Here is a 23,284-nt window from a genome sequence, read left to right as displayed (position 1 = left end):
TTACCAGTAACAGACTAGTGGCCTTATGTGGACTTTCCATGAATAAAACAGATTGATGAGCCATTTTATAGCATTGCAAGCTGTATTATAAATACATCACCCTTTTCAGTAATTTAACATGAAGAACAGTCTAATGAGCTACCAGCTATAATCTGCCAGAGAATTGAGGATGCTGCTAAGCTCATAGACCAAATGACATCAATTTGATTAAAGACTAGAAATTGAAAAGTTTCTGAGGGATTTCTCTTGTTTTGTGAGTTTTTTTGCTTTCTTTTTAAATACTGTATTAAACACAATAGCAAGTCAATACTATCACAAGCTTGTATTCAACATGTTATAAAAGCTGATATGTTTGGGGAAAGAAGAGGGGAGAAAGAAGCTTCAAATATGCACATAATTATAAAATGGATAAACATTTGTGCTAGATTTTTTGAAAGTAAGTCTTCAGTGCTTCAGTCAAGAAAATCATGCTGAAGAAAATCATAAAATAAGGAAAAAGCAGAAATTAATAAATTTAGAGAAAAAAAATGAAAAATGGATTTTGTCATTGTTGTTCCTAAAAAATGGTTACAAAATGCTTACACCTGACTACACTTCATACAGATTTCTGCTTTGACAAAATATGTGTGTTGTGGTAGCAGGAAGTTCTGCAGAAATTACTAGCATCGGAACTTTGTACTGGCTATTTGTAGGCACAAATAGTTTTGAGCAAAAGCGGTAGTCATGCAATGCATGGAATAAACTGATTATTAGCAAATCTGTGACAATGGGAGCATACACATGCCATGCACATATTTTCATGTGTGAAAAATTCCAGTGAAAGAAAGGGTATGAGAATTACATATTAAGAAGGAAGGGCAGAAACATATAAGTTGACTAATGTTCACCTGTTACACATCTTCCTATTTATCCTTTGTTGTTACAAATCTCTGTGTCCAGTTAGAATTATCAAGTAACACTAGCTTTTAAACCCTTTTTCTGAGACTTCTCTTGATCTCTAACTTAGTCCACAGGAGTTGAATCTTACTCATATCAAAAATGACCACAAAAGGAGACTTTAATGGAATTACTGAAGTACAAAAATGATAAAAAATGTTTCCCTATAGAAAGAATTTGCTTAAAATATAGCATTTTAAGCACACTTTAAAGACAGAGTTTAGACCTCCTTTTATAATAAAGAGAGAAATTGACTATATGTTTCCTACTAGTTGAAGAGATCCTAGAGATTTTCTGAAAAGGGACTACAATCTGAAAACAGTTTATTTTATGTCTTAACAACAGTTTAGTGCTGAGCATACAGTTAAGAACTCAAATTTAGTTTTTAAAATAATATTTTTCTACTGTGAAATGAGACAGGCAGGCAAACAGTTCAGCAGTCTAGGAGATTTTGTTCCTGCAGATCAAGCATTAAAATTCTCAGTTACACAGACTGGAAGACAAAGCTCTGAAAACTCTTTAATTAGTTTTTACAGAATTTATAACAATAGAGTATTTTGCATGAAAAGTGTAAAAAAAGAAATAAAAATAAATCTGTAACTGCCTCTAATCTATAGGGGCTTTATTTCACCCGAATTTATATATCACGTACCCATATTCCTTACATCATTTAAAGGAGAGTGCCCCATTAATATACCGTGTAGCCTGTAAAAGAAGGATACAGATTAAACTCCATTCTTATAATCAGTCGATACATGTCAGTTCTGTTTTGGATTTAAGATTCCAGTTTTAATGCCATTGCACATTTTATATTTCAGTACGGTTTACAGTACATCAAATAATGTAACATTCACAGCATAGCCTGAAGGGGATGGATAGTTTTCTCATCTAAATAAACAGGAAGTCCTTTACAAACCTGATATTGTCAAAATTCCCAGCTGAAGTGATGAGATCTTTACCTGAGCAAGGAGTCTGATATCTCGAAACTGGGCTCACGTCTTTGAATCCCAGTCCTTCCTGAGACTGCCATTTGAAATCACGGCAGGACACACTCTTTGACCATTGGTCTTCTGAAATACGTGAATGACATATCATGGCCAGGAGGTCTCTCAAAGGAACCGAGGTGGTATCTGTTGTCTGTAAACATAAAGGTCCTGATTTTGTATTCATAAGAATCTTGTGCCTGTTTATTGTAACTATATTGCCCTGAACTACGCAACTTGCAAAAAAACAGTAAAGCCTGAAAAATTCAATAGTACACTTTGGACAGGCCAAAGTCCTCTGTTAAAATTTACCATAATCCCTGTGTGCATCTGAAGAAATTACACAGTCTCAACCAGATGTATCAGCATTTCAGTGGAATGAATAAATACAACATTTGTGAGAAGTCTTCGTGACTTTTTAGGAAGAAAAGCACTATATGAATGAAAAAAAAATGTAAACCTTTGAAGACTGTTCATATATAGTTTATTCATAATTCATTAGCATTATTTTGGCTGAAAGGATAGGAATGCTCTTAGTAAAATGTGTATCTATACTATGTAAATAGGGGAGTTTATCCAGACTCACTGGAAAAAGGCACATTAAGGTGGGGAAGTAGTAACTAAACTTTAGAAGCGTAACAATCTGCATACCATTGCATTTCCTTATGGCCTAATAATATTTGACCTGCAATCCTTTGTTGCAGATGCCTGTGTTCTGGGAACCTATTCATAGAGTGCTTTCACTTAAAACTTAATTAGTTGTTTCTGCAAACTTTTGTGTCAGAAAATAGTAACCAAAATATTCAGAGAAAATTAACACAAAGTGGACATGAACACACAGACAGAAAGATTAGTAGCATTTGGAATAAATGTTCATAAAAAGCAGTTTATGTACACACACCTAGTTTTGCTTTAGAGAATTTTGAATGATACAATAATGAGGGACGTGATCCTCCCTGAGAATTGTTGTAATGCTTGGGCAGTTTGCAAATAACAATATTTACACTATTTAGTGGGAGCATTCATTTTAACTCTTCTTCTGGTCCATAGATTTAGTGAATTGTTACTAATTATGCTGTGATGAGCTATTACAATCCAGTTGCTTTCAATGACTGTTTACCTTGTGATGTCTGATCCTAATCCTTACATTGCTATGAAATAAATCATTTGAGTATTACACTTTGTGGTAGAAACAAGCAAACAAAAACCTTGTAAATCCCAAGTTAAATATATGTTTGACTGGATGAGAAAGAAAAATTTCATGTGAACAACTCTGCAGAGCACTTGTTAATTTATGTTTGCATTTCTGCACTATTGAGAATGAGAAGGACACTGCTCCATATCCAGAGAAGACTTGCAGCAATTTTTGTCTGGAGGTGGTTGCTTTCAGCCACGTGAACAGAGGACTACAGTGCCATATTGCTGAAGGCAAAACTAAATCTTTTCTTCTTCCCTGGATGAAAGAGTTTTCCCTGTCCATGACACCATGTTTTTGCAGTGCCTTGGAGACCTGCAAAGACCCCGTTACTACTGGTTGTCTGGAATTGCTCTTATTATTGCATACTCCCACTGTCCTTTTTCTCCTTTCCCTTTGTTGTTTTAATTGCTCTTCTCCTTACTCTCCTCTCACGTGTTCCATCTTTCCTTGTGTCTTATTACTGTGCCCTGTACTACCATCTACCATTCTTTATTACTCTGTTGGCCATCTTTATATGGAAAAAAAATAACAAACAAACAAACAACATGTTTGTTGTTTTTTTTTTTAAAGAAAAAAAAATATCTGACCCAGGCACACCCAGCATAACACCACACAGGATTCAGCACAATAGTGCTGCCTATGTTCCTAACATCTCACAATTTTCTTTTCTGCTTGGCTGAAGATTTATTTCTGCTAAGCTGGGAGCGGGGCTTTGTCACTATGGGTTCTGTCTGGGTTCTGTGGGTTTTTACAGCAATGCCTGCTGCTGCTCAAATTAAAGACTAATGATGGTATAATTGTCCTTTGGCCCTTGCCCTCCTGCCCAGCAGTGTTGAGCACTAAAGTGCAGAGGTGGTGATGGCTGTGCAGTGTAGACTTCTGGAAGAGGATAATACCTAGCAGAGCTGTAATTGATTTCAGTCATGACACTTTCCACTCCTGGTAGTCTGAGAGGCAGCTTGGGTTTGTTTCAGAAGGACACCTAAGAGATGTGTTAGATGTCTTAGAAATGGGAGGAGATGTTAAGCAAACACTTTAGTCATGCTGATTGCCTAATTTTAAAGTGTTTGTTCTTATTACTAGTTTCTCACTTTAATAAATGTTTTTACAAGAGGTCTTAGGATCTTAACAGAATCCACTCCCTTTTATTTCCTCTTAAAGTACTTGAGGAGATAGCATGAAACATTACCTAAAGCATAATATTTTCTTATCATTGTCATCATTAGCAACTTTTAACAGAATCTGTTTGGGAACAGCTTGCTCTTATTTCTGGTATTTAAGTGCCTAGACAATGATAACTAATCCGTTTAATTTTCAGATTCACACATTTCAGTATGTGGGTTCTGTGGAAAATTGTATTGGAACTTTTGCAATCAAAGAAACAAATATTTTACACAGAGCCAAATCCTGTGGTCTTAACTCATCTTTTCTTAGAAAAAATATTAATTGACATAGTTGAGAGAAAGTTTTCAACATTATTGCTTAGAGTCCATTTGCTTGCATAGAATACTACTATAGTGTAAAATAAATTTATTGGGCCTTTCTGAATTGCTTCCTGGATTTTCAGTTTGTCTGTAAGTCCATGATTATACCTTGAAGGCACTATGTTTACTAGTATTGCATTTATGCTTCTAAAAGTCAGGCTTTTCTAAAGATCACTGGATGCAGTAGTCCTGTTGCAAGCTGTAGTTATTTGCATTTTATCTCTATGTTGCTGTTTCTAAACATCTAGGTGCTTTAGCTGATTCCCTTGTCTATGTGCTCATCTGTTTTTATCAAAACTTGTTTCTGTAGAAACAACAGGGGAGCAGAAGAGAAAAATTAAAACTTCCATGCTAAAAGTATAGTACAACCTAGAAGTAATCAATGCACTTCTGCAAACAACTTGTGAAAACAGTGCTGTAAGTATAGGGTCATTGTTTATTTTGGCTTATGAAACATTAAGATAAATCTTAACTGTGATGAACAAGTTTAACCCAAATGATAAATGTTACTAAGCAACGTGTTACTTTTAATGTTTGCTTGTGGTGGGAGAATACTTGGCAGATATAGGCAAGCTCTACCTTTTACCTTCCATGTTTTTGCATCTCAGTAAAGGAGTATCATTCTGCTTAAAAAAAGGAGAGTGTTTCTGTGAACCTGAATGCAGTTGGGACTACAGGTGTATATTTTATATTTGTTAAGCAAAGATTTAGATTGTACGCTCTGTTTTCACAGTGTGGATGGATTTCCTAGTTCTGCAGCCATTTCCATCCTGATCTGCTCATCCCAGGCCATTTGCAAAGGCAGAGTAGAAAACAGCCTAGAAATCAAAGTAGTAGGAAGAGGATATATTTAATTCTTCAAGCATATGTGGCTTCACTTCTGTTTATGGCTAAAATGCCAGTGACTTTCATGGAGCTCTATACGCACTTGTGGACTCTATATGCAGTGAATTCCCAAAATGACCTGCAGTGCTTGAAGGAGGGTTTGCTGAAGGAATTCGTCTTCTGTACTCAGTGGGGGATGGGAAAGCAAGGCTGTCTTCCTAGTGCCCAGCCAGAGAGTTATTGACAGAGGGAATGATTGCAGTCACGGTTATTGGAGTGTTCAAAAGTTAATTTGTAAGCATCTGACTTGAATTTTTCTGTTCAGGGAAAAAAAAAAAAAAGAAAAAAAAGAATTACAGAATAACAGTATGTTTTCTGAGAAAAAGCTGTATTTTAAAAACATTTATTGTGATTTGCAGGATTTTTGCTGAGAAGGGGATGCTGACAATATGGCAGTTAACAACAATAATATACCACCAAAAAAAAAAAAAGTGAAACCTACTAGCATTGTTTAGAAGTGGTATGGTTTTGCTGATCTGATAAAAGTTTTTAATATGATAAGGATTAATGGACATGTTTAAAAATAATTGAAATTGCTTTTCAGGTTGGTACATTCCACAGCAATTATACCCACTTGATTATTTTGCATTGTGAAAAAGTCACTTAAAGAAGAGTTTCTTAATAAAACAGATGTGTCATTATCAAGTGGGTAAACATTCAGTTATTGTAACTAGTCCTGTTTATTATATACAATTCTCATCATGTGGGCAAATAGTCCATCAGCAAGTGAACTGATTTCTGATTACCTTGTTGAAAGGCAGATGTGGTGAGTAATGATGCCCATTGTATTTCTGCCTAGGATTTCCTGGACATAAAAATGTCTTCACATTCTGTGTAGCACATGCTCAATGAGTCTCATGCTTCCCAAGAAATGCCAGACCTAATGCATGTGCATGGAGCCGGGAGTCCCTGCAAAGTGAGAAAGAACAGTGTGGCTGGGACATGCTGGGCGTAGTGCACATGAACAGATCACCTGTACAGTTGACCCTTCCTGAAAAGTCAGACTAACTGTGTGTGAGCTGTCCGGTAGTTTCTGCAAGCTTGCCAGAGAGATAAATCATCCAAAAAGCCATCTGTGCTTATACAAGCAAGTGCATATACAATGGGGTTGATCCTAGCAGAGGGCACTGGGCATTGGTATGATTTATTGGTAACCAGGCAGCCCAACTGAAACACTGTACACAATTCCCAGACTTTGGATTCTTCACAGACAAAATGGGATCCCAGATGCTATAATCCTAAACATAACTTATAACGCATAGTTTGTGAGGTGAGTTTTGTGAATAAATCTCTTGTTCTATACAAGTATATGGGAAGACTAACTTAGAAAGCCATCTTCTGAGTTTCCACAGGTCTTCCAGAGAAGTATAAGTGACAATTAATTCTTCTGTTCTTTCTGATGCTGCTATGACTGTGGGGACTAGCCTGTTCAGTATTGAATAGACCGATTTTAGGAGCTAGTGTATAGAGAACAGCCTCACATGTCTATAAGTGATTTACCCACACCCCTTTCAAATGCTGCTACAGATTTGTACAGCTGAAAGATGCTGGTTGTGAAAACTCTCCCACACCATTATAATTGTGAGTTTGACATCAGTGTATAGCTGCTTTCCCTTGCTGTTTCTGTGGATCTTCTGCTCAGTAATGTGAGAAAACACTTCACACTAGCAGTTGTGAATGTAAGCTTACAAAAGTTAATATGGGAGTCTAAAGAAATGCTGTGGATGATGGCTATGATGGCTCTTCCTCTTATATGGGTTGAGTGCATGTTTAGATTTTCACCTTTTGTTACCTTACCAATTAATCTCAGCTTTTGCAAAAACAGTGCAATCTGGAACTTCATCAAACTACTGTATATTTACCTCCTTCTCCAGCCAAATATTGTTGAGAAATCAGAATTATTCAATCAAATCGAATCAAAATTATGTGGAAATCAGAGCATAATTATTACTGTGTGTTTTTTTTTCTGCTTGGAATAAGCGTGTTATGGTAGGTCCAATAGGTACCAGAGGTAGAAAGGACTTTAATCTACAGTTCTGGAATTTCTAAAACACAGTTTTCTAGTGTTACAAAATGTCATGTTGACTAAATGGGGAGATCATCAGTGTACTTATATGCTCTTTGTAATGTTTAGGAAAAGCTTATGCACATTTCAATTTATGTCCTATTCTAGTTTTTTGTCAGTCACACAGGTAACTATGCACTGCTGACTTGTTGCATTTTTTAAAAAAAAAAAAAAAACTGTCCATATAAGACATTTTGAACAGATGTAGACAGAAGTCTACATCCTCTGTTTTTGAAGACCATTACACATTCAGTTGTGGGTCTTTAATTATTTCTATCTTGAACACTAGTCTTTCGTCTCTGGTAACCACTCAATGCCATGCAGTTCAGCAAAACAGGCTTATATTAAATTCTATTCTAGACTCTCCTGGGTTCTTTTCCCTTGATACTACATGTAAGTGTACAATGTCTTAGAGTGTATGTCAAATTAAGATTGTGGTTTTAACTGTGCTTTCTCCATTCATGAAGATGCTAATCTGAAAAGAACCAATAATCAACAGCACAGTTTTGGACATCTCTTTGGTTTCCGGCACCTTGAAATCATTAATGAACCCTGCATGTTTGACATCTGTGTGCAGAAGTCAGCATGCCAAGCAGTGAGCTTTTGTTCTGGTTTTGACATTAGTAATTAGTAGCAGAACATTGAAATTAGAAGTTAGAAAAATATGAACATAAATTTTGTGCCAGTAGTAACAGACTCTCACAATAAAAGTTAGAGCTCTGCCAGTATTTCCCTGTTAAATAGATCTGACCCAAACTGTACATAATTATCTATGAAAATACCATGTGATATTCTTCTCAGAATTTTCTGATAGCTAAATAAGGAAAAAGTGACTGTTTATTGTTATGATTGGTGCATCCCCTGTGAATGGAAACCTAAATGGTTCTCTACAAATTTGGATTGCTATCTGAAAAATTAGATGTCAATAACCTTTATTATGCTATCAGAGATTACAGAACTCCTTCACGTGAATTGTTTTTGTGAAATACATTCTGTCATGGAGTTTTCATCTGGAACACTAAACATTTTTGGAGACAGTTGTACAAGATGTCCATGTAAACCCTTCTCTCCATGTTTAGTAGCTTTCTATGTGCCTGTATTTGAATATCAGTAATCCCAACCTGTTCTGAACAGTTGGTTTCAAGGCTTCAGAACATGACCCAAATATTTATGAATTTTGGGAATAGAAATTACTAAAAAATTCTTGAAATGGATCTTACAGGGTGAACAGTCTCATTTTCTCAACCAAAGAATTGAGAGTAGGTTGGCTTTAAAGAGAGATTACCACTCGTAGACATTTATTTTAGTGTGAGGATCATTTGCTACTTGTTATACTAAGAGATTAAAACCAATGCAGAGTTGTTTATGTGCCTTGTCATCACCTTTGTATGAGAAAGCTTAGTTTAGTGAAAGGATCTTTACAAAGCAATAGTAAAGTTCAGTTTCTTGCTGTTCTGTCACAGAATTCTGTTTTTTTTTCAAGTGTATGCAACTTGAACTTCCTCAATGGAACTTTTTTTAATTACTTCCAGTTCCACCTAGTATGCCTTGCTTTACCAAACTGTACATTGGGAATAAATATTTCTCTGATAAAATTTTAAAACTTTTTCGTGATGCATACCATCCTACTGTAATTTGTTGATATATCTCCTTTTTCTTTGTCTGATTTCTCACTTACTAAAGCTCTTCTATGAGAAATTGTGAATAATGCCCTAAAAGAATAATTTGTCTTTAAAAAGTCTACACTTTTCTTGCCACTTCTCCATGTGTTTCTCACAATAAATACTGTTGTTGATATTTACCAACTCCCTTTTGCCTTGGTGGGATCCAGATTTCCTGATGTATTTTTCTCAAAAAGAGTAGGCTGATGACACAGACTCTGAGCTAGAAGTTCATAGTCTGGTGTTGGCATTGGATACATAAATTCATGTCAGAAGGTAGGCTTTTGGTAGTGTACAGATTCCAGACCCTCCAGGTATTCTCTGGTAGTTCATTAAGTTTGGCAAACAACTCTGCCTTCAGCAAGCAGCCAAACAACTTTTGTTGTCATTGTCTTTGGGGAACATAACATGGTATTCTGTGCACCCCGTGACAGGTCACTGTTGCACACCAAGTGGAATGGAATTGTGCTTTTGACAAGTCAACTGGCCTGAAAAGGAGAGGACTGCTATCTAAGTTACAATGAATTATACTATATTACTGCATTAACTGTACTGTCAATTGAAAGTATGATTTGCTTTCATAAATGGTATCACCATATCTGGATCTAAGAGATGTCTTGCTCATATACAGATTTTGATTGCTGTTCCTTCTTTAAAGTCTTCTCCATGTGTTAAAGTGTCTGTATTTGGCGACAATGAAGTGAACATTAGCATTCAAAAAGTATATATTTTAAATATTTATATAGTGATCAGTAATTCAGTAATTAGTCTTTGTTCATCTGAAAAGTAGGCACAGAAATATATCCCCATTTTTCGAGACTGTGAAAGTGAGGCAGCTGGGAATTCTTGACTTACCAGAAATCTTAGAGAGTCCACAAATTTGGAATTGGAACAGGAATTCCTGGCTCTCCCTCATGTTCTCAGGCAAGTAGATTGCATCGCACTGAGAAGTGTGTGAAAGCTGATAACATTATAGTCCAATTGATAACTCTCCGGGGAGATTGAAAGCTCTGCATTGAAGTTCACCAGATGTTTGGAAGTTTACGTTGTATCTGAGCTATGAAGAATTGTATCCTTAATGCAAGCTTTCTGAATTATATAGAAGTATGTCATAGGGTTATAGATATTTACACATTGTATGACTTACTTTAAAACTCCTTAGCAATGTTGCCATTGTTGGTTAAATTCACTCTAATTGTCTACATTGCAAATATTTATTTATTTATTTGTTTGTTTATTTATTTAACTCATGGTTTTCATTACATTTCTCTGACTATTTGATTCTGGTAAAATTTTCAAGCTTTTTCTTATTAAAGATTTAAATAAAGAACAGAGGAACAGGTTAGGCCTGCTCTTGTTGTAATAGCTTTTATTTCTCTGGAAATGCTTTTGTTAGAACCTGCTTTTTCTCCCTGCTAACTGATATATTAAACATTATAAATTTGAGGGTTAAATCTGGCCACAGGAAAACAAAAACAAAAAACAAAAACAAACAAACAAACAAAAAACCTGCCATGAACTTCAAAAGATCACAATTCCAGCTTAAAATTTTACAGTCCTGACAGAAAAATTATCTCTTTTGCCTAAACATAGTAAGGAAATCTAAGTGTATATATAAGCTTAAAATCTTCAGAAAGTTTATCTGTCTCTGATATATAGTGCTCTGTGATTTCTGTTTAAACTACACCTTATATCCTATCTAATAAAATGTAGAAGATATCATTGTTATTAAACAAAAATTATGAAATGTTACAAAAGTACACAGAGTAATAATAAAATATTAAACTACTTTGTGCTTGTTTTCCTTCATGACATGTTGGTTAATTAATTTTACATGACAGGGGCTAAAGTAAAGAGACTTATCATAAAATAAACAATTAAAAGTCATTAATAACTTAGACAAATAATGATGTTCATGCAGTGAATTGTTGTTATCAGCCTATGTTTGAAAAAACTATGGATGAGGACAATTTAGTGCACTACTTTTCAAAGAGGCCAGTCATCTTGTTACCAGTATAACATGGGACAAAATTAATCCTTCTTTAACTGCAGTGTGAATATTCAAATGACTTGTTTCATGAACTAAATATCTTCTTAAGTCATAGGAATAATACAGCCAGAGAGAGGCGAGAAAGAGCCTGCCCATGAGAGAGCAAGGCAGAATGTTCATTATTAAACATTGCTTGCTGCTAAAATATGGTTTCCATATGGAGTAGACTACATGTAATTTATGTAAACCACATTGGTAATAGTTTTTATCAAGTGGTACTAAACACAAGCTAAATCCAGCATAGCTGTTTATGTAGACTGCATGTAAGTAAATTGTGGGTATTACTAGGGCTAGTCAGATTTTTCAAGAAAATATTTCCATTGCTATCCCCATTATGTAGTAACACAGTTCACATCTGCAGGACTGCCAGCTTTGGCTAAGATGATTTTAGAGCTTAAATGGGAAGCAAAATAAACTAATTTTAATAAATCACTAATAGCACTCATCTTAGGACTTCTAACCACAGTGCCATACAATATGTACCTGTTACAAATACCTTTATCTGCATAGGTCCTCAAAAGTTGTACTCTTTCGTTTCAAAAGGTGTGCTGAGATTTTGTTAGGAAGAAAAGATACAGTAAAAACTATTTACTCAGAATTATGACTAGGCATCATGGTGGAGATGATAAGGGAAAAAGGAAAGTGTTTTTCTGGGGGCAATGTATACTCTTCTATCATGTTAAAGGGGAAAAAAAGAACTAGGAGACTGGCGGGGGGGGGGGCATTTCTATACACTTTTGATTTCTGTGAGACTTTTTGACCAAATATATGAAGATCCTATTAAAAGCTATGTAAGAGCTAAGCACAGAACAGAAATGGAGATTCCTTTCTGAAATGATGTAGACTTTAGTACTAGCACACACACTGTTTTGTGTATTCATTACTTATTTGGAAAAGGAGTGCATAGGGGCACTTTGCTAAACAGGTAAGGCTAATTTGAAGATGAGGTCTGTTTAAAAGACAATATAAACAGTGGTTAGATAGCAAAGTTTGATGGATTGAACTGCAAGCTCCTGACCTTTGATCCTGCCCATGCCATCTTTTTATAGACAAATCTTTCAACACTCTTATTTATTTTTCTTATTGTAGATAGTAATGCTTAATAAAGTAAGATGATAAATTAATTAATAAAGTCAAGAATTCTCTGACTGCAATCATTTTTAAATGAAAAAAAAAATGTAGGAGAACTCAACCAAAAAAGATGCTGAGCAAGCTGCTCAAAAGTATCCCTACTTTGAACATGGCCCAGATGACCTCCAGAGGTTCCTTCCAATCTAAATTAGTCTTTGATTTGAGAAAACAAACAAACAAACAAACAAACAAAAACCCCTAAAGAACAAACTGAGTAGCCTGTGTATTACGTAGTATGTGTTCTCACATAAAAAGCACACATTTCTCACTGAAGAACTGTGGAATTGCACATATATATCTGAGAGGAATTTTTTTTTTTTTTTTTTTTGCATGTAGATGTGTAGAGGAAATTAAAGTATATTCATATAAACATGAAAAAACTACTTAAATTTTAGATTCATGGTCTTCTATGGTGTTTGTACATCTGCCTCATGCAGGTGTGCTTTTGAGATGTTTGTTCTATTGCCTCACTTGGCTCAACACCTGGAGAACTTTGTGTCACCCAGCTGACATGCTGAAGAACAGACAGCCTCAAAATATCTTCTGCTGCTTTGGATGCTCCCTTCCCTGGGAGAGAAGGCTAGCTATTTCCAAAGGAATTCAAGTGGTAGCTAAGGTAGGTGGGTTGGTGATTTCCATTTGCATCTGCCCATCAGAGAAGCAGTGAATGTTATGGTCATGTTGAAATCTATGGTTATAATTCTTCTTATTCTTCTTATAAGAAATAATACAATTTTCTAACATTGAGCATTAACTAACTATGAATAGTAGTTACCACTTTTTTATCATCACTGCTGTTAATTACAGCCTGGTTTAGTCAAACAGTTAATTTGTGTAGTGAATTTATTTATTCCTTTTGGTTTATAAAAGGTGCATAAATGGGCTGTAATTTGTATGATTCATACAACTGATGGAAAAAGAAATAGTTTTCAATTCAAACAGTCCTACCTCTAATGGAAAACACTAGATTAATTTTGCAATTGGCTAAATCACATGACTTTGCTTTTGAATCCTAATTGAATGAGGTAATACCTCCAACGTATGTTTGTCCAGAAAATAAATAATAATAATAATAATAATAATAATTAAAAAAAAAAAAAAGATTTGATTTCTCTGCTTAATTCATCTCAGAAGTTCCTCTGCTGTAATGTTCTTTGGAAATATTTGAATGAAAAAATCTGAACTGATAAATGCCAATTAATTGAAACAGTATAAACATAGATTCTGTTTCCAGTGCGGGGAATATCCGTGACTATGTTTTGCTCTACTCCGAAAACAGTAGCAAGGAGTGCTAACATACAGGGTACTTTATTTTATATTGGAGTTTTTGAAATTACTTTATATTGAATTGAATGTTAATTTATATAAAATATCCATGCAAGAAAAAAATGGAAGTCCAAATACTAGCTAAAAGGGCATATTGTTCATATGATGATTTAGTTCATAATCATTGTAATAAATGTTCTGATAACAGGGATTTAGAATTATCTGTATACTTATAAATGAAATTATAAAAGATATTTTGCAAAAGTTATCCCTCCCATGTTGGTGCTGGATATCTCTAATTGATTTCCCAAATCTTTCTTATGTTGCTTGACTGATTTGATTCTTCCTATTTCTTTCCTCTCTCTCTGTCTCTCTTTCTCTCTCTCCTCTTCCTTCCTTCCTTCCTTCCTTCCTTCCTTCCTTCCTTCCTTCCTTCCTTCCTTCCTTCCTTCCTTCCTTCCTTCCTTCCTTCTTTCCTTTCCTTTCCTTCCTTCCTCCCTTCCTCCCTTCCTCCCTTCCGTCCTTTCCTTCCGTCCTTTCCTTCCTTCCTTCCTTCCTTCCTTCCTTCCTTCCTTCCTTCCTTCCTTCCTTCCTTCCTTCCTTCCCTCCTTCCTTCCTTCCTTCCTCTCTCACTTTCTTTCTCTCTCTCTCTTTCTCTCTCTCTCTTTCTCTCTCTCTCTTTCTCTCTCTCTTCTCTCTCTCTCTTCTCTCTTTTTTCTCTCTTTCTCTCTCTCTCCCTTCCTTCCTTCTTTTTTTTTTTGCTTCTTTTCTTTTTGCTTTTGAATTTAGGAAAATGGAAAGGTGTCATTTTCTGTGCTCACAAAGAGAAAAAAAGCTTGCATTAAAAGTTAATATAAAGTCATAAAGCTAATTCAATGATAGCAGTTTAGTATTGTTATGACTATTCTTTATTTGACTCTACAAAGGTCTACTGAAGACCTTTTTCATTTTAAGAGGAAATATATTTTATTAGTTTGTAATTTGAGGTAAACCAGTAAATCATTAAAACCAAACCACTTTCTGCCCTACAGTTAAAAAAAGAAAAAAGTGATTTTTAAGTGTGTGAAGAGTTTGGAGTTTGTAATTTCCTTTTAGCTTATGTTTACTAAAAGGCTGCACTATTGACGCTGCTGTGCAGAGCTGATGTTAGGGTAATGCACAAGTTACCTTAACAACTTATTTTCATAAGATGCTGTACCTATTCTCCCCTCTCCCCCAGCCCCCGAAAGAAAGAAAGAAAGACAGACAGACAGACAGACAGACAGACATACCCTCCCCACCCACCAAAAAAAAAAAAAAAAAATCACTTTAAAATCCAAGTCCCTCCGGTGCAGCTCTTTAGAGGGCCTATTTCTGAGTTGTTTTCAGATTATTGTATCAAGAAGGAGAGGATGGAGATGACTATCAGCATCCCTTGATCTCCTTTCCTAATTTTCCAGTCCTAGTGAGAGCCTCAGTTGTAATGTAAGAAGAGCATCAGGCTACTTTTACTACAAGAGAGAAAATAATTGACTACAAACTCAGGAGATGATAGCCATGTCCCAGAATTGGATGAATACAGTTTTTCTTTACCTTCTGAAAATGGAGCAATCCAAGCTTCCATGTAGATTACATGGCATGTCTAGGAGAGAAAAATAGCCATAACAGTTCTTAAAATCATGGTGTTATTTGGTACGCCAGAGCTGACTGGGAAGTTTCTCATTTCTAAATACTTTTAGCTGTTTATTTTTTTTTTTCTCTGTCAGAGGAAGGTCTGTATAATTTGACTTGTAGTGCTTATGTTGATCTTAGTATGTCAGCATGACATCACAGATGTGTAGTGTAGCTAGAGATCACACTATGTGTATTTATATGTTAAAGTATACTTAAAATAGTTTTCCGGCAAAGTACGCATGCATACAAAATATTTGATAGCATGGCACTGCATTAAAGTGTTGTTTGCACTTGATAGGCAAACTCACAAAAGCTCACTTACTGTCTTTACTGCTTGGGGGTAATGTGACCATCCTGAGTGAGAACCAAAAGCCTTAATGCTGCTAAACACACTTACAGTGTTTGTGAGCATGTGTATACACTATACAAAAAACAGTCAGAGTGCTGTGTGTTTTGATATAATTTTCTCACGTCTGCCCAGTATATACTGAAGGGGAACATCTCCGTCTGCTGGAAAACCTTATGACAGATATGTGATGATATTGCAGATATTACAGTATTTTTGATAATTCACAAGACTATTATTTAATCTAAATCTGTTCTAAAATTCTGAAAAATGCATCATTAAAATATTAATAATAATAAAAAATGCTAAAAAAATCACCTATTCCTATATGAATATTTTCTAAAATGCACAATCTGTAAGATAACGAGAAATCAGTCTTGGACCAAGATCTTGATTTGGTCTTTATTATTTATTTATTTATTACTGAGAATACTAGCGCTTACACCTTCCGTTTCTGCAGGAACGGAACCAAGAGCATTTTCTTTTGAAGATGAGGGAGGAAAAGGAAACTTCCCAGTATAGAATTCAGTACATGCTTTAAGTTCTGGAAGAACCTGGAGCATCATACTTGAGTGTCACATTTTTTCCTGTAAAGGAAAAGTCCTTTAGATTAATTCTGATTATTATTTTTTTTAATTTATTACTTTTTTTTATCCACGTTATCTCAGTACAGTACAGTAAGCTTGTGTTAATTATAGTACCTGGCTTAACATTTGGAAGAATGCAGAAATTGTCCCCCTCAAGTTTTTTAAAAGCCTCTCTGAAACAGTGCTGGAACAGTCTTCAATAAAGTTGGTGGCACATACAGCATATAAAGTGGTGAGGCGAGGTATAACTTTCATTGGTTTTCCCATTGGGATGATGTATATAATTAGAGATTAACTAAGACATTTCTGAGCGTTGTGACCTTCTCAGACTTAATGTGATGAAATCCCGAGACCTCATGACACCATTCCCCCACCCCTCTCCCCTATTCATGAGCACTGTCTGCGCTTCATGGTTCAAATACAAATTTATGGACATACATATGTTGAGGTATACGTGTATCTTTTCCTGTGCTTTAAACTGTAGTATAAACAGAGCAGACGTGTAGATGCATACTCTGTCTCTTTAAATTTACTGACTTGGGCTCATTTGACAAAGACCTCCTTATCATTTTCTTGAAACCCAGTTTCCTGAATCAGCGGATTTTTCCCCCTTGAAACTTCTGAAACTCTGAACTCTGTCAAAACAAGATGGCTGGCAAGTTTTAGGGACAGAGCAGAGACACAGACAGAGACAAAGAAGCCCTGAGAAGGCAGACGGACTTATATTGCTTGTGGTTTTTCAGTACAGCTGGTTTCAGATGTGTCGGCCTTGTTCTGCACTGGTTCCACTGCCAAAGCAAGACTGTCACAGCTGGTAGTACTTACTGCACTTGCGGGAAAGTATGTGATTCATTAGTTGGAACCGTATGTTTTTCACCAGTTCTGGTCATGTTTTTGTTAGGATGTGGTAAAAGCATAAGCAGGGGGTGAAGGGACAATGGAAATATGTGACTTGTTAAATATTGGCCCCAACCAGTTATTAGCTAAATTGTACGCTGTAAAAAAATACACCATTGCTCATAAGACAAATGATTTAATTCTTTTGTTAAGATCATTTAGTCATAAGTAGTAAAAAAAAAAGTCATCATCAAATCCTTTTTTCTCTCTTTTCTCTAAGTATTATGATCTTTTTAACTGAAAACTGTAGTACAGGAAGAAGTCATGCAAGCAAAAGACATTCATTTGGTTAAAAAACAGCCAAACTTGCTAAGAATTTTGAAAGAAGGTAGCTGCTGCTACTGATAAAATATGGCTGTGGCATAAAAGCTTATAGAGAACATTTGGTATAATGGAAGATTTGGTTGAAAGAGAGCTGTAAGTGAGTATTCCTTTGCACACACATAATAAAATAGGAAAAAAAATATGCAGAGAGGGGTAACAAACTGTTTTGTTTAGAATTATATATATATATTTTTTTCCAGGGGTAGAATCTTCCCTTATTTTTTAGTGTTTTAAATAATAATAATAATAATTATAAAAGGGTGGGGGGACCAGTACATTAGAATTAAACATAACTATGTTCTCAAGCTGCTGGTTCACCTCTTCCCCCCTCCTCCCACCCCCCACCACGCACCCACACCCACACACCCACACCCACACACACACCCACACACACACACACTGATGAAACAACTTGAAGACTTCAAAGCTATTTGTTTAAGAACATGCTTTCAAAAGAGTCTCTCTCCACTCCCCCTACCCCACCCCATCCCACCCCATCCCTTTTCCCCTCCCGTCCTCTTTACACACGTACACAGCCACTGGACTTTACAGAGCTAGTATCAGGTCTGTCTCATAATTAGCTCAGCTGGCTGCAGCATAAATAAAGGAATGCACTTAGGGGCTGTAGTCTGTGACATGGTTTAACAGAGCATAAAAAGGTGCATCTGTTAACATGCCTGAATTCAGTCACCTTACTGTCACCCACAGAAAGATACCAGGTCTGAAATGTGCTGATGATATTTTGCAAACATGAGGCCAGTATTGTATTAAATTAAGCAGGCTGTGAACGTGCAAAGTGCTGCCTCTTAAAAATCGTGCTGTCTTGGCTTACAGTAGTGTTGCAATGAGTCCCTCCAGTATCTATTAGGATGACCTGTGGCACTGAATACTTCAACACTCTTCTGGCTAGTATTGTTGACCTTTGTCAGCTTGATAAAAAAGCAGAGGCTAGAAATGTGCTTGTCATTTTTAGTGAACCAGGAGGCTGAGAAGCATGGGGAAGGGGAAGGGGGTGTAGGGAAGCACAAAGATGCCAACAGCCTGTTTTTGTTTAAATTAGGATGCTGAACCTAGGACAAAATTGCAGTCTGCTTCCCTTTTCCTCCCCAGCAGCCCCATGTCTCTCACCTCTTTCTTCCCCTGACTGTTGCTACTTGATTTGAGGTCTGAAATAATGAGGAATGTCTGCGTGATCAAAGTTACTGTCTGCCTCCTGGTCTCCACAGAAGCCCTGCTGTATGTGTTTGGTAGGCGACAAACAGCTTGTTGTAATGTATCTGAAGGTAATACAATCACACTTTTGTTATGTTCTTTGAACATTTATTTGCTTTTTCATTCAGTAATTCTAATGAAAAAAGAAGTTGTATTAAAACCTTCTTTGCTTTTATTTAGCTGTATAATGATTTTTAGATTATTTGCAGGAAAATATTACTTCTGCAGAGTAGATGTCCAAGCATACACAAATGAATTGATAAATTTTCCATTTTATAAATGTGTAATTCCTTGGAAAATGTTGGTTCAGGTCTGTCTATCTCTGTCTGGAGACTTAACACGATAACAGGGTATCTGTTTTCAGTACACACATTTGTATTATATAAACAATTATTTCTGCAGTGTTACTATTTTGTATGTATTATATATATTACTTGTACTTACACTATATAAGACATATATGTGATCTTCTTCAGAGGGTCCTAATGAGTGCCTTATCCATTAGAAGGTGATGTAATACTGGTGGGAGCTAACCCCACACAGCGTGAACCAAAAATGATTCCACTTGGCAGTAACGGAATGTGGACGACCAGGAGGTGTGATGCATTCTCTGCTGTATTTTGAAGTTGTTACACTGGAAACATCCCACCCAGTTGTGCTTGGCCCTTTAGTAATGACACTAGGCCACACCTGCATTCCTGACATCCAGACCCATCTTTGTTTTTGCCAACTGCCTTTATCCAGGAATATCTTTTGGGAAAAAAAAAATAAATATATATATATATATATTTATGTATATATATATACTCATATATATCAACCTATCTTAGTGCTTGGAGAGAGGGACTGGGAGGGAAAGAAGCTGCTATCAAGAGAGATGATAGTGACTCAAAATCCCTTTATCTGAGTGCTGTGAAGTTATAATAAGCCAGCTATAGAACAGAAGAAAAAAGACCATGAAGTTCTTTTCAGTCATCTTGATTTTTTTTTTCCCCAGTTATGACTTTTCCCCTCCTTTTTTTTTTTTTTTTTGTTTTCCTCCTCCCCCTCTTGTGTTGTCCCCCCCCATCACAAGGGAGTTTCTAGAGAAGCAAACTTGAAAAAAAAAAAAAAAAAAGCTGATGTTTATGTTAGAAGAAATTAAGGTTAATGATCATTGGCTCATTTTCATATTCCGTGGGTGTGGATGGAGGAGTAATCAGCGCAGGTGGCCTTGCCAGTTGGGAGTTTCTCTTTGTCATCAAGAAAATAAGGAGAGTGTGGGGATTGAATTACCACAACTATTTCAGGGCTAAACATATTTTGTTTCCCCTTTGGCTCTGGTTTAAGGACAGAAAGCTGACATTAATTTTAACCAAGAGAAAGGCACAGTTAATTCTCTATATATTCTGAGATAATTTGACTAAATACATATGAATTCATGCTTGTTCAGATGTATGTCTAGTGTAACTTTACACAAAATTTTGAGTTTAACACACTGAAAAGCATTTTTTTGTTTGTTTTTTGTAAATTTTCCCTGACAATTTGTGTGCCCAATTACCACTGATGTTATTGAAAGTTTAAGGGCTACTTATTAAAATACGTGTTCTGACTGCTCCAATTGGCTTCCCGGGTGCTTGTTATTACATGTAAAGGCACTCCCTTTTAACTTTTAGAGGATGTACTGAATTGAAGGAGTTCTGTTCAGTGTGAAAAGGAAGTGGTGGATTTGGTTAAGGAAGTGTATGCTGGCCCTGAAAGGATATCTAGTGTGCATTCACATCTCGGCTACGGGCGAATTGTTCTTTAAAGAAAAATGTTTTCGTGAAAGAATAGTGAAATGACAAATAACTGAAGTAAACAAGCCCTGGATAAGTCCCATTTGGAATTTTTCTACATCTATTACATTCTGTGTCTGGTGTTGCTGGAACAGATTACAGTGAAGCGATTTCAATTCGGAATATAAAAAGTCAGAAATTAAAGTCTACAAGAGTCTGTGAAAGGTGTTGAGGAAGAGGAAAAAGAGCAGTCAGACTGTTTTGAATTGCGTGTGTGCTTCTAATGCATGCATTTGCCCATGAATATTGCATTGTGTTTGACTGGAAGGGGAAGATTAACACCGAATAGGTAGATTTAGTTTCAATGTGTGATGCAGCAAGCAGCAATGACTATTATTTTAGCACTAAATCTGTGTGTATATTAAGGTACAGATAATGTAGTTCAAGCTAAAATAAAGATTTAAGACAACTGTGTGTACTTGTATATGTGTATTTATTTATTTAATAATAAAGTTGGTAACAATCCCCCCACTCTCACTCTTGCAGGAGCAACAGATACTTGGCTTTGCAACAGAGACAGTATTAGAGATTTAGTTGCTATTATTCAAAATAAAGGATTACAGTATTAGGAGTGTTGGCTGGTAGAATAGGGGGCTGGATTTTGGTTCCCTTGGTCCTCTGAGGTAAAAGTCAACACACAGCTGAATATTCATGAGGCATTCATTAATATGAATAGTTGGTCTGCTGCTGCACCTTTCCATGGTTTATTAATAACTTATGGACAGACCACTCCCAAGCATACAGAGGGCAAGAATACTTTAATGATTGCAACATTCTCTCAGTAAAAAGAAAGAATTTGATTGTTTATAGCAGTGGCACCATTTGCAATGCTGTAGTTAGGGTGTCAGTAGCACATTAGGGATGTATTGGTAACACTTGAAATAAAAATATCATTTTTCAGGGTTATAAGTAGTGTGTAAAACTTTGTTCCAGACTGTAACATGACATAAAGAAATATCTGCCGTGAAGCAACTATTTTTTTTGGCTCAATCTTTTATCATATCCTTTTATCTTTTCTTATTTTGAGTCAATGAACAGAGGAAAAATAAAACAAATGTTACCATTTCAAGACTTTATTCTTCCTTGCTGATGAAACTCAAAATGAGCTTAAATTAAAAACAAAAATGTTGGCGTATTATCAGTCCATAGCATAGTCTGTGTGTTTCTGACATTAAAAAGCAATATTTGTTACTCATGTAAAAGATTTAAGAAAAAAAACAAAACTCACCTTGTATTAAGAAAACCTGCTGTCGATAGACAAATGTAGATATGATCAATAGATATAGTCTCTAGAGAAGAGGAACTGCATGGAAAATATGCTGAATTTAGAATAAAAATCAGACTTTTAAAAATATGTTTTTCTGCTCTGAATAGTATTTAACCTTTGATATATCATTTATTAAGGTTTTTGAGGTGCTCAGAAACTGCACTGACAGTACGACAATATACTACTCAATAAGATTATGTAGTCATATTTTGTAAATAATACGTACTGTAAAATCATAACGTGTTCTCTTTAATCATTTACTAATCAATCAGGAAGTTAACATTGTCTCAAGAAAAAAAGTGCATGCCATCTTTCTTTTTCTTTTATCCATATTAATGCATTTTTTGTCATTTCAGAGAAGTAGACAATTTCACTTTTTATGTTATACATCCTCTCTAAATAACTTCAGGTGTTGAGGCTGTGTTGTGAAGCCTCCATTAACAGGAAGGTTGTTGATCTAAACTCTTATTACGTTTTAAATGAATGTAATTTCATCCCATGGTTTATGCTTGCCTACCCTCTCACAGTTTGTCTTTCTCCCTTTTTTTTTATGTGTAAAATTTTAATTCAGAAAGTCTAATAATATAATGAAATGTAACTGAAGAAATTTCATCCATTAGTGGCTATCCAAGAGTGAGAGAAATATTCAAGAATTATAAGAAATGTTGTGCTGTTGTGTATGCTGTCTCTGTGCCTACTCCTTCCCCTTCCCCCCCCCCCCCCCCCCCCCCCCCAGCCAGTTTTACCCTTGATAAAGTTAATTTAACATAGAAGGATTGGCATTTGGTGGAAGAAATTATATATTCTTTCATAAGCTTTATTTTATTTTATTTTTAAAGTATCTAGCATATAGCTCTCCAATGAAGTCTCCCCTGGGACTGTAATTTTTCTTTTCTGATTAAAAGTACTGAACTACCCTGGATCAGGGGATTACTAGTTAGATACAGAGTCTTTCTGCTTTAGGTCACCAGTTTGAATTCAGTCCAGGCCATCAACAGACTGCTGTTAACATCTGAGGGCAGCATGGCATTCTCTGTCCAATTCTCAGTGGGCACGTTTTTTCTCTTTTCCGTTCTCCAGTCTTTCTCTCCTGGGCTGAGCTCCTTGTGTTGGACAATCCTGCCAAGTTTAAGTGAGTTCCATCATACACACTTGGATCCAGTTTTCCCTCACCTAGGAACAATTCGTCCACAGTCACTTCTTTTACGTAACTTACTAGGGTGTGACATTACCATCACCACCATCAGCGGATGTGACCTTTTAATGTTTCAAGATATTGTGGAATAGATATAGATGTGTCTCAGAATACTGAAAAGGAAACAAATGAAACCTTCTAAAATAAACAAACAGTACCACCCACCCCCTCCCCTGAACACAGCTGTGTTATGTAGGGTTTTACGGATTAAATGCTTGGCAGAGGTGCTGGAGTTCAGGGGATTTCAGTTTATAGTGAGACAGCTTCGTCCATGGAACTCACTTAATTTCATTAGGCTGCCAGACCCTGCCCTGCCTGCCCTACTAG

At 35.9% G+C, this 23,284-nt stretch overlaps 1 protein-coding gene across 9 annotated transcripts in view; it reads left to right on the top strand.

Annotated features, from left to right (window-relative positions):
- LOC121061714 (zinc finger protein basonuclin-2) overlaps window positions 1-23,284 on the top strand; it is a 324,255-nt gene that overhangs the window by 163,913 nt on the left and 137,058 nt on the right. Inside the window, exon 1 of one of the 9 annotated variants that reach the window (XM_040540980.1) lies at window positions 18,354-18,749. The exons of the other annotated variants lie outside the window; for them this stretch is intronic. Coding sequence (XP_040396914.1) covers window positions 18,705-18,749 — 45 coding nt within the window. The 5' untranslated portion in view covers window positions 18,354-18,704. Of the gene's footprint in view, window positions 1-18,353; window positions 18,750-23,284 lie in introns of those variants that run through there. 9 annotated transcript variants of the gene reach the window in all.

Source organism: Cygnus olor, chromosome Z (genome assembly GCF_009769625.2).
Source record: "Cygnus olor isolate bCygOlo1 chromosome Z, bCygOlo1.pri.v2, whole genome shotgun sequence".
NCBI classification, from domain to species: domain Eukaryota; kingdom Metazoa; phylum Chordata; class Aves; order Anseriformes; family Anatidae; genus Cygnus; species Cygnus olor.
The sequence above is the reverse complement of the archived record's forward strand: the minus strand, read 5'-3'. Positions and strand labels throughout refer to the sequence as shown.